We start from the raw sequence: 17,564 nt of genomic DNA on the forward strand, positions 1-17,564 counted from the left end.
GCTTTTACAAAATTTTCTTTGCTATAAACCTCACGGAGCATTCGTTGGAAAGGTCTCGGACCAACGAATGCCCAATCGTGGAAATCGGTTCGTGCGTTCTGGAGTTATAGCGTTAGGAAGGAAAACCCGACTTTTTATATTATAGATTTCAGGGACTTAATTCAAACATAATATTATATTAGCTTTGTCTCATATAAAGATTTGTATAACAATTCCAAGTATGTACAACAAAATCACAATACATCGTTAACTCGTTTGTCATAGAACTTGCTACATAGACACACGAGTAAAAAGTTGTTCGTCCCTGACTTGCAGTAATGCCTGTAATATAGCGTAATTATACATACTAATGCACCTGCATTACCGTGTTCATTTACATTCAACGATTATATCATAGTTTGCGCCAAGAGCTATTCTCTGAAAACATAGACACGACGTGAAAATTCTACTGCATTCGTCCACAATTTAAAAGAGGCTTCTCTACTTCTGCGAAAGAGGTATGTAAGTAAGAGTCATAGCAATTGGCAGTCCATTGTCTCTGCCTACCCCTATGGGAGACAGGCGTGAAGTATGTATGTACTCTTTATTTCTCAAAGACCAGGACAAGTTTAAACTTAATTTCATGGTGGAATTTTGTCATTAACCCTTTTCTTCTAATATGTGTGGGTCCTAAGAGGCGACTACAGGACTACACATTTTACATAGATAATAAGCTCTCTGATTAACCTGAGTTTTCAAAACTGCGATCTCCAACCCGCCTACCACACCTAGAAATTATGGTAAGATCTCTTATAGATATATAGTAGAGGAGGCATATAGTCTAGTATTGGACTGACACGGGCTGTTGAAGTTCAGATAACCATTGCATACATCTTAAACATACTAGTGTTAAAGCCAATAATATCGATACCAGACACTTCAAACATCACTTTTTGTATTAAATAAACTTTGTGCTATAAAATAAAATAAGCAAAGTCCGTCAGGCATGTTGATTTTGTTCAGCCTTGTTTAGATATAAAAACTGTAAGCCGTCATACGTTGCGTCATTTCTTTTTATAGGCTTATTGAATGTAAATTGTGGACAAACTTATATGGGTCTTATGAGGTGGAAAAAAATGTGTATGGGACATTGATTGCTTCCGCGAGTGTAAGATTTATGCTCCAGTCATACAACAAAGAGCAGAGAATTCTATTTAGTTCTTTTTTTAAATATTAATGTAACAGTACACAATACCGTGTTACATAAGACGAACTTAACGCCATATGGCATTATCTACCAGGCAACTTTAGGGTTTAAATACAAGGGTTACGAAAATAAGGCACAGAGAATAAAAATAGCAAAAAGAAAATATCCACACATACACACATCCATAGCACGCATCTTTCCATAAAAAAACATAGCTTAGCTGAGTCCGTTTCCACCAGTGCTATGCAATGTGTACCAATAAATATGTTTGGTGGAAGCCTAACTCATCCACAGCAAAGTAGCATAGCACGTCTCTGTTGGAAAATCATCCTGAGTGACTATGTACTTTGGCAGAGACATAGCAGCAACGCTCTCTAATAAACATGATCTTTTTAAACTGCGATCTTGTTATTACATATTATGTATTATAACAACTATATTAGGGTAGATGACTAATTTTTATTTTAATGTCCGTCTTGTAGATTATTTTAAAATATTAGACACGTATTTTTTATTTTCTTACGGAAACAAATACTTTCAAAGATATATCGATTTGAAATATCGCGTGACGTCACTTTAGAGCACGTTTTATACTCTATAGTGACGTAGTTAGCTCCCACTCCTAAACTTTGATTCGTGTTATCTAAGTATTGTTATCTTATATGACAAAATAAAAAAATACGTGTCTAATATTTTTTCATTACCTAACTGACGGACTAATTAGATTTTTAATTTTCATACCCCGTCATCATCCCTTTTCTCAGATAACCTAGCTTAGATAAATATGTATGAGCATTGTTTAATTTCCTACTGAAAACGTCCTTCGCAAGTCAACGTTTATGTAATTATTTCTGGATTTTTTACTCATAAATGGTCATGTTATGCTGGTAGGTTTATGACATAAGAATCCTTTGTACGGTGCGTAGTGCATTTTATATGTTTCTCAATGGTAACTGTTGCATTGTGCTCAATATACGGTCCTAAGATAATTACTTACGTATGACATTAAATAGCATGAAGATTTATAAAGATAGCTTTAATTAAAAGCTGTACAAGGTTGCGCGAAGGCTCTGAGGCATCACTGATTTATTCTATTACGTAGTAGTCTAAATTATGCTCGCAATTTCACTAACATCAATAAGAATGCTTGTCTGCTGGGTTCTATCAATATCATCAGTCCGTGATAGTCCACTACTGGACTACAGGCTTCCGCTACATTAGAGGTGTTGGCCAAAATGAGATCAAAATATAAAAGGTTCTGATAGGTGCCATGGTTTCTGTCAAATGTCTAGTTTCTTAGCTGGGTTCGTTCTGTGTGTAAACTTCATCGAATTCGGCTCAGTTCTTTAGCGATAAATACAAAACAAACAAACTAGGTTATGTATATTATTTATAATGTATTTAAGAACTGATCGTAAACCCAAAGCCATGTAGGTTAAGGATGATGGTAGGCAATAACTTTAACAATAGGCTTATTTACTTATAGAATACTCAAATAATAAGGATAAATCGTATCATTGGACACGACTGACTATAGACTAATTGGGTATAATTGTTTATATGGAGACATGAGGAAATTTTACTTGGTAACTGATAGGGTCAATGACACATTCATTGGTTTTATTGTGTATTTGTTTTTCCCCGAAGTCCTGGGCAGAGGTATGTTGTACTCCATATTAGTTTTACCAGTGACGTTACTAGTTATATGTAATAATAGTGGGAAGTTTATGCGACAAATGTATCATATTTTAGCCTTGTAGGGTCATAAGTATGCTCTTTGTAATGTTACAAAACTCATTCAGGTGATTTGCATATTAATTTAGTAGTACAGAAACGACATTTCACTAAAATATGGTAGCAAAAAGTTAAAACTATATGCGTTCATAACATTAGTCACATAAGAAGTATTTTTAGAAAATCGAGGACAGCCTTTTGGCAGTTTTGGAAAACAGATTTGCAAACGAGGATGTGCTGAACTTTCTATCGTGCCTGAAGCGTTTGTCATACACAAACACACGTAGAATCATGTAGATATATTCATAGGAAATGTCCCATGAAAACACGGGCCAGCATTTAGAACAAAAGCAGTAATTTACCGCATTAAACACAGACCAGTGGACGTCGGCGCCATTTTCATTAGAGACGACCTCGTGTACCGCTTGCAAATAGTGGCTATTCAAATTGCCCCACTTCCTAATATGCTAATCTATGGCATGTGAATTGTGGGCGAAACAATACCAAAGTGGGCCAGACAGGTTCATATTTACACACACTACTTAGTTGACATTACAAATGCGACATCTATTTACCCATACACATATACTGTTACAACTTTATATTATTAAGAAAAAAGAAACGAAAGTTGCGAAAATAAGAAAGACTAAATTCGGTTGTTTAAATATAGCTTTCTCTCCTTTGTTTGTTTGTGAGATCTGTGAGATTATTGCAATTGCAATAATAAACATAAATAAACGTTAATTAAGTGGATATTGATGATGTGATTTCTCCATAAACATCTAGAGTCATTGTTTTGAACAAAACAAAAAGTTTTACCAACAAAATCAACTTCAATAGGGATGTTGAAGGGGTATGAAGAACGTACCTATTTTATATGTATGTACTTAGATAAAACAAATCAAAATTTAGGAGTGGGAACAGATACATAATTTCTACATATAAAACGTACCTAGAAGTGACGTCGCCCGATATTTCAAATCCAAATATCTTCGAAAGTATTAGTTTTTATAAGAAAATTAAAAATACGTGTCTAATATTTAACATTAAAATAAAAATAAGTCATCTACCCTATTGGCATTCATTAAATTCTATACATAGTTATTACGTAAGGAAAGTACTTAAACAACTTTACTTCAACCTTATTCCACTTTCAGAACAGGTAATCTCATTAATAAGTAAAGCGATAGCGACCTGGACGCTAACTTCTAACACGCAACTTTGCAAGTCAACTCCTTAATCAAGTCGCTTGTCAAGTCAATCAGGTCTTTGGTGAAAACAAAAGTGGCAATGTACCAAGAGTATGAGTTACGCAATGGGAACTGTCGTTATGACGGCATTATAATTGTAAGTCATTATGCCATCAATCTAAAGCTTCCTTCCCGATCACGAATTTCACCGGAGCCATGTGAAATGTCAGCGTGTTTATATACTTAGATTATTATCGTTGGAAACCGGTTCTTGGTACGTACTACTGTGACTTAGTTTGTTGACAGTGTACTTATTTCGGCTGACCATAAATGGCCAACGTAAATATTTAGCGAGTTACCGTGTACGGATAATTACAGATTGTATTTGCCAAAGATAAATGTGATTGTTTTTGCTTGTTTATTTACTGTAGTTTGTATATTTTATCTGGGTAATGTTTGCTTGAGAACAAAGCGTATAGTAATTAATTAATTATTAGAACAATGCAGTGTCACACGTCAATTATACAGTTTTATACGAGTCAGTGATGTCAATCTTCATTACTTATTGACATTTGTCATGTATGGAGTCATAGAGTTGTCATTTGTCATCGCAGTTAGTTGTAATGCAAGAATGGTAGAAGTACGGACAGTCGACACGGATCTTGTATTGGACACTTAAAGATAAAAAGAACAATATTTACAACGAAACACGTAACAGTCATTAACGAGTGTGTGAAGTTAGAAGTATGTATGTTTATCTTAATAATTACAGTCATGTCTACTTCTACGTATTATTTAGTCCTATTGTTTGCAAACTAAACGAGCATGTGACTCTACAATGTAAGTTCTGTACTGAATATTGACGATTTAAAGGCTTATAGTTTTTTAAACTTACGTTGATGAGCCTCTGTAAGGTGGCGACGTATGAGTTCTCGCTGTGTATGATGGCAGCGACCACATGTCGCCGGCGCAGCTGCACCGGGGACAGGGAGTCCGGTGGCGCGCCCAGTGAGGGCGGCGGCACCCGACCGCCTCGTACTTCGCCGCCGCATGAGAACAAATCCTCCTCCAACTGAAACCATCACACAACACATCAGCTTGCTGCACCACAACACTAATCTTCACAAAACAATTCACTCAAGTTTCCGATGACGCGATCCGAGTCGCGTGTCTGGTAAACGCACAGAAATAACTTGTGATTATTCAACTCGCGCCGCTGTAACTCGCGTTTCGAGGACGCTTTCCGGCCGCAGCGTACAATTTCTCACAAAGCCGAAACCAGTCGCGTCACAAATCGCGTCATCAGAACCACTGTCTCACTTATAAAACGTAAACGTCAAAAGTAACACCATCCCAACCACGTGACTTACGTTAAAACTTGACAACGTATACTGAGCCTTGTCATGGAGAAGTTTCATGCAGGACGGACAAAACATTGTTACGATATCGTCTACAAGCGTACTGGCATTGAATTAACTTTTGACATTTACGAATCACACGTTATTCACGTAGTCACACTAAAAATAAACTGAAATAAGCAAATTACTATCGTGTACATGAATCCAGTATGGTAGCTGACTGGTATCCACTGTGACATCATTATATCACATGTTAAAATAGATTATTTGTTTAGCGACTTAGACCTCCGAGAGGCGCGGAGGCGACGCGCACTACGATACACTCGTTACTGCGGTTTGTTGTTGACTGACTACTCAATGACCCGATCATGAATCATCTGAAATATACATAATTGTGAATCATCTAAGTATATTACACTTGATAATAACGTTACATATTAAATGGCCGGTCCTTACATAGGGCCATTGAGGAACTCATTCCAGAGATGTCACTGTCGTCACAACTGGTCGGGCAGGGATGTACTTATTGATACCAGTACTTAAATGCATTCCTTGTACGTATGAGGCTTCATTGAATGAAGAGTGGTCATTCATACAAAGTGAATGTTGAATAGTAAATACTTGTTATGAGAATTGTGTACTGGTGATCGACAAAGTATTACGAACTGTCTCATTATTGTCTATTCATAGAAAGCACCGTTCAACCGATAATGCTTTTGAGCTGGAAATAAACCAGCATACAGAGGTAGAACAAGCGTTTTCATTGTATTTAATAAATGGTTTAGCTTCGTAACTGGAGTTAGTAATTGGTGTCAAAACATAAAAATAATCCACAAGCCCAAGTCAAGCTAGAGCTATTAGAGTCTGCATAATATAATGAGGATTATTTATACTGCGCCTAGCATTTTAAAGAACGCAATGTAAATAGTATTTACGATTTGCGTATCCGGGAACATCAGGCGTGGTAAACTAATATTTATGATTTACGAAAAGGTTCTTACAGTAGTTGCAGTTGCAGTGCTTACATCTTTTGCATCAGGTTGCCAAATATAAGCTCCTTGACGCTTGCTCTGAAGACACTTTTCAACAAATTGATTTATAATAGGAAGTAGATCTAATTATAAGACGAGGCTCTGCTTTTAAAGGGTATTGTAACGCCAAAACTTATCCTGCATTGCATTCCTGAATTTGCTTGGCATATTAAAAACATATATTCTTTACAAACCTCTGGTAGTTTGGGCATCTTGTCGGACTCGTGACCATGCATGTCGTACTGATGAGAAGAGCCGCGTCGCACGCTGAACCATCGGGCCAGTCGTCCCCCTCCTTCGTCGTCGGGAGGGGGAGCCGGCGGCGCAGGAGTCGCTCCACCGCCACTTCGCCATCGCTCGCATAACTCACGAGCGCGGCTCAGCGTGCTACGCAACTGACCGGTGCTCCTGTTGGACAAAATTATTAGATTTAATTATTTTTATTACATAAAATAATTAGTATTTGATGTAGGAAACATCAAAATCTAGTAGGTCTCAAATATAAATAAGTAGATGATCAAGACATTTAAGCTTGAGCGGCGAATACCATGACACCTCCCACCCTGGGTCAGACAAGAGTGAGTTTTAGGCTCTTACTGACTAAAAATCACCCCGTTCCAACTACTGCTTCGAGCTGGAGACACGGTAAACCTTGTGGTTCTCCGCAGCTCAATATATTTTAGCATAAGCTTTGATAAGAATGACTGAAGTTTTCAATAGATTAATAAACAGCTTTGACAAAGATGGTGAATCTCCAGAATAATGTTTTTGTTGATGACAATGTTGTTAACCGAATAATGAGCGTCAGAGGATAGGCATCTGATGTCAGTTAATGGAACTTGAAGATATTCGCGTTTTTGTGGGTAAAATACCAAGTCGTTCGTGGTCAAATATTTGCGCAGCTGTCACAGCCGATGATGTAGGATAGGATGCAATAAAATACCTGAGGAAACGTTGTTCTCATAGCTTCCAAGAAAACGTTATTTTCTAAATGATTAACTCCATTTTCCACAACTCAAATTTTCGACGAGGAAACAGGAAATAAAAGTAGTTGATAGTTATTTGAAGTGGACCAGTCCCTTTACCTTTTGTGCCGGTGTTCAGCTCGCAGTGACGTAATTTGAAGGATATGGACAATTAACTAACACGGAAGACGTACATTTAATTATAGAAAACAATAATTACTGGTGAAACTTGTTATAGAAACTAGAGGCAACCCGATGACTTTCTTTACGAGTCTATTACTTTAAGTACAATCGCTAGCCATTACTTATGCAACATATTTTTATTTACTATGGCAAATTATAATGTAAGTAATAAAGAGGCTATAAAATGAAATACAATTACTTAATAGGCAAATTGGGCGGCCATTTAATCGGTATTATCTAATGAATTTCCGTTGATCGTTCAACGTAATCCAATTATCAGTCATATTATTTTTATTGTCAATACCATTCAAATTAACGATGACAGCAGATGAAACAATCGTCGGACTGAACAATAAAACGACAATGGAGCAATTAGTCGGACTAAATACTAAACAAAGAATAAGCTGAAGGTTATGCCAACACTGTAGCAAGAGTTATAAAATTATTGAATTATGTATGAAGTCGCGAATACATTACAACTTATTTGGTGATGATGTGTTGAAAGACTAAATATTGTCTTTGTGCTTGCTCAACCCAAAGCAATCTGCGTAATGCAATTTTTATGATGGGGGTGTCAACTCGAGTCGAGGGCACGCTACCGTATCCATCGCTGTTGCCTAGTGTTTTCCGTCACCTATTTGTAAATTGAACCAAAAAAATGTGAGCACCAAGGTCGTTTATTGTTTCTCTCAGCTCTCAATAATAGGTATCTAAATTATGTTGCTAGATATTTTCGTAGCAGCTATTGCTCAAGCTGTTGCTGCAATATCTCATTTTAGGGGATAATAAAACGGTTTTGGGTAGCTGAGAAACTAATTTTTCGACATCAACACGATCTATCCTAATCGTAAACATAATCTTGAATCTAGATAGATGTAGCTGCTTACTACAAATAAGCTTATATATAAAGTTTTTATCAGAAACGATTTCCTATTTGTCCTCACTCACCTTGGCTAACACTGACAGTAGGTAGCACAAACAGTTAGCTTTGTAATTATAGTCCTACCTATAATTCGTCATCTTAAATGTATGTGTGCAAAATCTAACACTTGAACAATATTTGGCTTTCACGACCCACTGTCAGATTTTGAAAGATGAGTCAATCTTCTCATGCGTTATGAGGTAACTTTATTTCATTGAGAGAGCCCACTGCTGGACTATAAGGCACCTCTTAATCTCTACGCTTGAAAGGCAGGGTGGAGATTGTTTAGGTAACTTTAACATCCAGGAGCTGCAGCCTAGCTAGCAGGTTTACCAGCTCGAAAAGCAGAAGTAGAAACGGGTTGGTTTATAGTCAGTAACAGTCTGACACTTCGTGTTGCTTCGCCCAAGACAGGAGAATTCATTGGATAATATTTCCCCCTTAAAAAAAGTATCTTTAAAATTGAATGCAAAATTAATAAGTATATTATTTTTAGTAATGTTATACGTGGTAATTTATTTAAAAGTTTAATTGCAAACATAGCTTTTACAACTTAGGAAATAAACGATTAGGTTCAACTTGTTTCAACACAAGTAAATGTTGTCAGTTGATTGTAATTAATTTTATTATAACGACGAATACGAGTCTGAGTCTGTAATGACTTCTCTGTAAAGCATTGAGATAACTTCAAAATTACTTTTTTATGTATTAGCATCCTGCACGACTGCACTAAAGTGTATGCTTATTTTTTGCTGTATATATTCGTGTTGTCAGAAAAGACTGGTAATTAACATCTACGAAAAATAACCTAATAAACTTCACAAAATATATCGTGGAACCAAGGATATTAGTGAAGGTAGGACGGAACTATTCGCAAGTAGTTGATAATATTATCACAATAAATGATAAACAAACTTCCTCTTATTACATAAGCCAATTATGCATGGCCTGCAAGGTTAAAGTCCTAAGTCCAAACAAAAACATCATTATAAAGATATAATCATAACTGCCAATCAGTCAAGTATAAACAAACACTACAAAAGGTCTAGTGCTAACCAATTATAATTATAATATTGCTAATTAGAATCCTGTGCATTAAAATATTGTCTACCGAACAATGGAAACGTACATTTCGTCCTAACAGTAATTTTGTACAGGGGGTCATAAAGTAAAGAAGATGATTGTACAATTGCGCATACGGCAGCAAGACAACTCGTGTCAATCTTTTAATAGAATTTTAACTTACCTATTTTGCAATAAGGTAGAAAATGTAATGAAGTTTGTACAATATGTAATAAAGAATAACTGACGACGTACTGTCTGCTTCCAGTCAGCTTATCTGTTGCAATGACCCTTACTCATAATAAACACTGATACCGCTCACCGCTAATGCATCAGTAAACCGCAATACTCAAACGTAAGTGGCTTGCATATAAATTCGTAATGTTTTATTAATATCTATTGCTTTGGCTAAATAAGGAAAACATAACGTCATAAGGGAATTGTAATTAAATGAATGGACAAAAGGAATAAACAAAGGCGCGTTGTGAAGAATTCAACTAAACATCAACAACAAGCAAAATTGGATTACGAAAGGAAATTCCTAAGTCATTTGACAATTACTCAAATGCTTTTCAAATTCAGGATGCTAGAGTCTAAACTCCTTTGACTAACGGACGTAGCCAAGACAATACTAAACTATAACCGTTGTATCCCCTATGTTTTCTTCACTAAGGTTTAAATTGCGACCTCATTCTCAGATTCGACCCTGACCTTTCTCTTTCAGCTTTTATACAGGGCATATACATCTCTTAAATATTTTGTATCACAGTAAATATAGACAGAAAGCGACGATACGTCTATTCCCCTTGTGTTGCTAGAGATTCGTGACATTTACTTTCTTCCAACTTATTTTTAACCCCACTCCACCACCACTCTGTCTGTAGACACATGGGCAGTAGCTATTCCAAGTATTAATGTTCTCGTAAAGATAAACTTAGATTACTTAGCAGGAACAACTTTATTAGTGATCCCAGTTAAATACGATTTAATCAACACTCGGAATAAGTTAAACATGAAATCGATAAAAACATCTTCCTGTTTGCATTACCATTACCACCAAGCATGAATTTTACATTTCCATTAAAGGTAATTATCATCGATTAATTAAGATTTCCTCTTCGTAATAAACAAGCACAGCTGTGCAAAAACAGGGACATGATTATACAGTCGTGTAGTTTGCATTAAAAAAGTTGTTAAACATTAAGTATCAGGTGTTTCTGTTTACCGTCTTGTACTAAAGTGAGGGAAACGAGTTAATGTTGTGCTCTCAGCCGGCGCACACGCAATCTGACATTATGATATAGATCGGAAAGTCGGCATTAGCAACAGCAACGAGTTGGACTCATCATTGTTGTAGAATGTATATTTTTTCTCGGAAAATTGCAATGTTTTGATAAGAGAAACAAACAAATACATAGTATTACAAATTAAGAAGAAAGAGCTAGTCAAGTCGATCGAACGATGTTTGTCGAGTTAAATGATTTGTCTTTGCAAATTAGCAAATGCATTTACTCTGTCATAGAGGTTGAGTAAATAAAAATGTGCATTAGTCAAGTAATTAATGGAAAGATAAATATGAGGATCATTAGTACCGTAACATAAGACATGTGACATGATCTCATTATCCATTTCCTTGTCTTTCATCAACCCTCACACACATTTATCCTTTTCGAATCATTATTATAATTTTATTAAAAGCACTTATTTAGGTCAAGACTAATAAATAAAATTGGAGTGTCTGTTTGTAATATTGATATAACCGCTTTTTACTATACGCATGTGAATGTAAGTATGTATCGTAAGACACACACAAGTACCAAAATATATTTTTTTTTACAATTTTTGTTTGTCTGTCTGTTTGTTCCGGTTAATCTCTAAAATGGCTGGACTGATTTTGACGGGACTTTTATTGGCAGGTAGCTGATGTACTAAGGAGTAACTTGGTCTATTTTTATTTTAGAAAATTAAGTCACAAACTCCGTAATCCACGCGAGCGAAGCTGCGGACATCAGCTAGTAACAACTATAAATACATATTATAACTAGAAGAAACACCTTGTTATTTTAATTAACAAGCAGCTGAATATTTTTGTTGCTTTTGATTTCATTCCAAGATAAGGAAGTAATTGTTTTATTAATTGCATTCAAAATCATTTCGAACATAATATTATTACTTCATGACTCAGAATGGACCAATCTTACGCTAGTTACTTAGGCAATATAATGAAATGCTGATAAAAGCGCACTTCGTATTGGCTGAGAGCCAGTGTACATCACTATTATGTCGTAACACTTAAAGATTTTTCTTTAACTAAACCTTTTTTAAAACCGCAACCACTAAAGTAGAGCAGAATGAAAAAGGAATGAGAACTATTACGAAGTTGTAAACGTTTATAGTAATGTTACATAAGAACAATACGATGACTGTGATTTAGTTTAAAAATACACTCTGACGTTTAAAAGTGCCTTCTTGGTCTATTTGAAATAAATAATTTTTACTTTCCTGCCTGCCGGCCTGAAGATACCTATATCCAGCAATAGATAGAAACAGTCTGATGATAACAAAGATCCTCATCAAGAAAAAATAACTACATCATTCACAGATAGTATACACAAATATGTTTAAAGATCCTCTGCTCTGTGACACTGAACCTCCGTAACCCTCGTTAACGACCCTGGCTATCTAGGTTGCACCAACTTCCTCATAGCAGAACTAATTAGACATTTTTAGTCATCTGCAATTGGACGAAGCATGACCTTTTTATTTTAGTACATAAAAAAACTAGACCTAAAAAGTTATTTCCTTTATAAAACATCACGAGTTGTAGAGCTAACAGCCATTTGACCTCAATTAGAGAAAATAAAAACTATAGTCAATGACAAAACAATCAATGTTAATGAATTGCGTTACAGATTAGTTCGTTTGTTGAAAGTTTATGTTGTACACAGTTTGAGTGCTATTACGACTATGTTTTACAACGATGAGTTTTTACTGCGAAGTCGACATATAACTTCATCGACTAAATAAAATCACAGTTTACACACGTTAATATAATTATGGAGAAAAGATCCAATAGTTTCGAGTCGCAAAGGAACTCTTTATCATGAGCAGCGTGCGTGACATCGACGTGACTCGAAACTAGTAGAACTTTTCTCCATATATTCACGTGATTAAACCGTGTTTTTTAAAGTTAATTTATTATGTCTCACGACAGTTATTAAAATAACTTTATCAATAAATCATTTCCGTAAATTTCAGACACTTATTACTAGCAAACAGGTTTGCAATAAAAACTAGCACGACACGTTTTTATTTAGGTAATAAATATGTTGTTAAGTAGTCAGTTTAATTTTTTAAAGTCTAGGAAAATCATAAAAGCAATAATGTTACAGGAAAACTGTATCGTGGCGCCTGACATAAACGAGATAATAAAATCAAACATTATCGTGTGATAAACTGTTTGCGTTATATTATTTGAAAGGTGTCGTGATGTCGTGGCGCCTGAGTTTTTATTGAAGCGATGATTGTATAAAGTTGACAGCCAATTATTTTACGTAGGTAACGCCCGAATACTGAAATGCTACTCAATTTTAAGTTGTATTTAAATATCGTGCTATCTTTGTCATTTTATAAAGAATTGATAAGGATAGAACTAGTTTTGAGAGCGACTTAAAATTAAGTAGCGTTTGAGTATTCGGACATAAGGTGCATAGAAAATAATCGAAATGTACAGTCAGTCAAACTATTTGGTACGTAGGTAAGGAAATAGAGGTTGATTTAGTACAAAGTACAGATGCAAGATGCAATAGTTATTGTTATATTGAATTGTATACCTTTTTAACTAAGCCATATCATTTGGAACTATTGGTCAGCCACAGCTGACCAAATGCCTGGTCTCGCACGGAGAAGGTTTGAGCATTAATCACCACGCATGCTCAATGCGGGTAAGCGACTAGGGATTGCAATCCGGTATCATTTTCAATCCGGCCGGATTTCACCGGATTGATGCTAATCCGGCCGGATCCGTCCGGATCCGGCCGGATTTTAAAGTTACTTAGGGCTTAGTATTTAGTGGGTTTTAGTTTTGATAATAATGTATAAAAAGAAAATAAAATACGTATTTATGGAAAATAAAATCACTTTTAATTATATTTTTTGGTATTACTTGTAATTTTCGGTACTATTTGTACTAAATTGGTACTATTTGGAGAAAAATATGAAACTATTTTTAATAATAAACTAATCAGTCTGACTCTCACTTATTGCTGTACCTATTTAAGTATCTAAAAGTACTTAAGTAATAATAATACTATTAAACTCTTATTAACAACACAGTTACCTATATAACAAAACAGTCTTTTAAATTTGTACTAATAAAATCAACAACTTCAGTTCATAATCCTAAGAAACAAAACAAGAAGCATTTATTTTTTGCAATGCAAAATTCAAATGAAAATTATTTCTGTGCCTGAAAAATAGTAAAAAAATAGTGTTTATTGTACTGTCTCCTAGTCTGCTTCTGATGGCACTACAAATATAGCCTCTCTGCCTCAACACTAGTTGGCCTAATCGCCATCAAGTAACTGTTTTTTGCTTTACCGGATCCGCCACCGGATCCGGCGCCGACTCTCCGGATCCGGTAGGTCCAAAAACACGCCGGATCCGCCGGATTACCGGATCCGCCGGACCGGATTGCAATCCCTATAAGCGACGTCAAACTTATAACTAGAAATTATAAGCCCAGGTTTCCGTTATTTCCTTTATTTCACCGTGATTTCCTTCACCGTTTGTCAGTGGTATATAAAAAATAAAAGAATGGTAGCACACTTATGTAGGAGAATCGGGCGTCTTAAGCCTCCGTCTACCACGACTACACTTTATTTTTACTTACTACTTAACTAACCAAGTAACCCAACAATTGTTTTAAACAAGCATCAACATAAAATTAACATCATGGGGTCACGAAGAATCGTTCGAAAATATATTATTATTGTGACTTACGACTTGGTATCATCATCGACACGCAAATCGCTGGAGCCTTGACATTATTTTTTAATCTTCTGCTTTTTTATGGCAGTCACAAGTCAATAATTTATCTCTTAAATATAGAAATTCTGTCAGTAATAAAAGGGTTTAACTTAAAGTTACACCAGGAATATGTTTAAGTTTATAATCCTGGTTGTGAGGTTGAGAAACCATTTATTAGCACGTTCCAGCTCTATTTTAGGTGTTTTAACGACACTAAAGATTTATTGGATATTACTTTTGCTTTAATAGGTGGGTTTCGAAACAATATTGAAATAAAAGCCATTAAAATTAAGGAGTAGGATATAATAGTATAACTTCAGTGTTCTCATGTTTATGAAACACATTGCGAAGTCAAAATCGGTTGTAAAAATGGATCAGATATAACAAAATTAGGGCTAGTCTAGCTAACAATGGTTTATTCGTAACCTATTTCCCACAGCCAAGCCTAACATCTTGCATGCTGTTCAGCTCTTACTAAGTGCCGTATGTAAATACTGTAGAAACATGTGGCATGGAATAATAACAAATTCTATAGGATTAGTCACAGACTTGTAAATTAACTGAAACTGTCGATTGTTTACTTGATAGTGTACGGTTCGCGATCGGATCTTGAACTGAATGACAATAGACGGCATCCATTAAACCGTGACCGAACATTTTGTCGGGAGGCAGTGCCCTCCGCTGGCCCCTGGAGTTTGAACACAGGAAATTCGTGTTAATTGGCCGAGCGCCGCTCGCTAATTGTCGAGCGAGACTGGACCACACCGCGCAACGACGGGAAGTCGCATGCGCCGACTGTCAACAATGCGCGTGCGCATCATTGGGTCTTCCATCACATATCATTATGTACTGCGTTTCATGTAGCAATTAATTATGAGTAAGCACTTATCCGCAAACACATTCAACAGTAATTTCAAAATTAACCACAACACTTGTTGGTTTCCTTTGTTGAGCCTATTGTGTCCGTAGAAAATTAATACGTTACAACGCGACTATTAAAAAGTATACATCAAGTCGACAGTAGTAAATTTATTGACAGTAAAACGTGTTCCATTTTAGATACATAAACATCCACCCTCCTAAAAGGCGAGAATTGGTTCTAATTCTGGAAGTACAATCAATCACACTTACCACTGACAAGAGTAAACGACTTTCGAGTTTGATTGTACATGTGTAACGTTCGTGCTACGAAACATTATGTTAGTGGTATCGACTTAATGCTTCATATAATAATAATTGCGAAAGATAATATTAATTTTATTACAGCGGCGACTTGGAGCTGTTACTTTAATTATCGTGACGTAGGTACGTAACCGTTTAACTGCACTGGTTGGAACAACTATAAATTACCGATTAATTTATTTACGCAACACGTTTTAAGTAAGAAAACTATTGATTTCTTTTTCGTTAAATATTTTATATTGATGTGCATGTTTTACTGAGTCGCCTTGACATTGAAATCAAAGTGCTTCTATTCTGAGTAAAACTGAATCTGTCGGTGAATAATAAAGAGGTTTGTTTGTATAATTTACAAATCGATACTAAGAATGATAGGGAATTTATTGCATTTGGTTGAAAGCTAGACAAAATCCTGTAAACAAGCTTACCGTTTCTACACTGATACATTTGTTTCCAGATGAGTATCGATCCTATTGAAATAGGTATGTCACGTTTGTATCGAAACTCTCAAACCAACACACAATTGAATCTCATTATCTCCCTAATTGGGCCTCAGAAATTAATTTACGAGGCATTAAAATCGTAAATTCGTGCACTATCGTCTGCGAATTAGAACGAAAGCTAAAGGGCAAAATCATGCGTAATAAGAACACTATGTCCGGAGATTCACCGATTCAAAAGAAACCGGATAGCTGACATAAAAAAACAATGGTTCGTTACCTGGAGTCCAGGGTCGAGTTGAGCCTCTGTGAGCGCCGTAGCGGTGTGTTCCGCACGGCGCTCACTGGCTCCTCCCAACTGCCGCCGGCTGACCGATGCTCATCTGCCAAAACAAAACAAAAAAATAAAAATCCGGCGTCAGGTATACACACATTCAAAGCGGATTATTGGAATAATACACTGCTTTATGTGTTTTATACTATTCAACATTGTAACTATAAAAGAAGCAAGCAATGTTCGTATATAAAAAAAGGTATATTTAAGCTAAGAAGCCTAATTGTTGCGCAATAGCTTCATGTTTACAGTAGCCGGGTGTTATATTTCTATGATATAACTGGTAGTATTTAACTTTGAAACAATAACTCAAACAATATCGGTTGAAAGTCAGTCAAAACATGATTATGATTCCGAGAAGTATTGGGCATTTGGGTCCATAATTTATGTGCCCTGTTGCCTTGCTGGCCTATTGGTCACAAGTTTTGATTGACGAGACATTTTTGGTTAACCGATGATGTATGAGATGTATCATAGACCCTTTGCTACATAGGGGATGACTAATGTAGAACAAAAAGTGATTCAAAACCAGTTGTTATGTTGTAATATTATTTATTACATTCAAGTAGCCGTCCTTTTGTCACACATCGTAAACTACTACTGATAAACCTTACTATTCCTTATCTCAAATATTCACAGACACACAATCACAATTAGTTACATATGTACACAGTTCTGTGAGAACGGATAATATTGACTTAACCTTGAGTCTTAGAAGTGTCGTAATTGAATAAGGGCAAAAAAGTCGGTAGTTTCGAATAGGGGCTAATTTCCATAGATAAAGTTATTACGTTCGGCGTTACAGAGGATTCGAAACAGACAGACAGAGTAAGCATGAACGCAAAGCGAATGTGTGATTCTTTTTTTATAATACATACCAATTTGGTACGTAACATCAATTATCTAAGTTTAATTTAGCGTGAAAAGCAACATTGTAGATGGAGAAATACAC

At 35.8% G+C, this 17,564-nt stretch overlaps 1 protein-coding gene across 7 annotated transcripts in view; it reads right to left on the bottom strand.

Moving 5' to 3' along the window:
* LOC118269092 (rho guanine nucleotide exchange factor 10-like protein) overlaps positions 1-17,564 on the bottom strand; it is a 43,380-nt gene that overhangs the window by 10,465 nt on the left and 15,351 nt on the right. For 5 of the 7 annotated variants that reach the window (XM_050702935.1, XM_050702938.1, XM_050702931.1 and 2 more), the window contains 3 exons: positions 16,559-16,661; positions 6,694-6,907; positions 5,006-5,182 (listed from right to left, as the gene is read on the bottom strand). In XM_050702935.1, coding sequence (XP_050558892.1) covers positions 5,006-5,182; positions 6,694-6,907; positions 16,559-16,661 — 494 coding nt within the window. The other 2 variants (XM_050702950.1, XM_050702945.1) reach the window with 2 other exon arrangements.

This window comes from Spodoptera frugiperda, chromosome 2 (genome assembly GCF_023101765.2).
Source record: "Spodoptera frugiperda isolate SF20-4 chromosome 2, AGI-APGP_CSIRO_Sfru_2.0, whole genome shotgun sequence".
Classification (NCBI taxonomy): Eukaryota; Metazoa; Arthropoda; class Insecta; order Lepidoptera; family Noctuidae; genus Spodoptera; species Spodoptera frugiperda.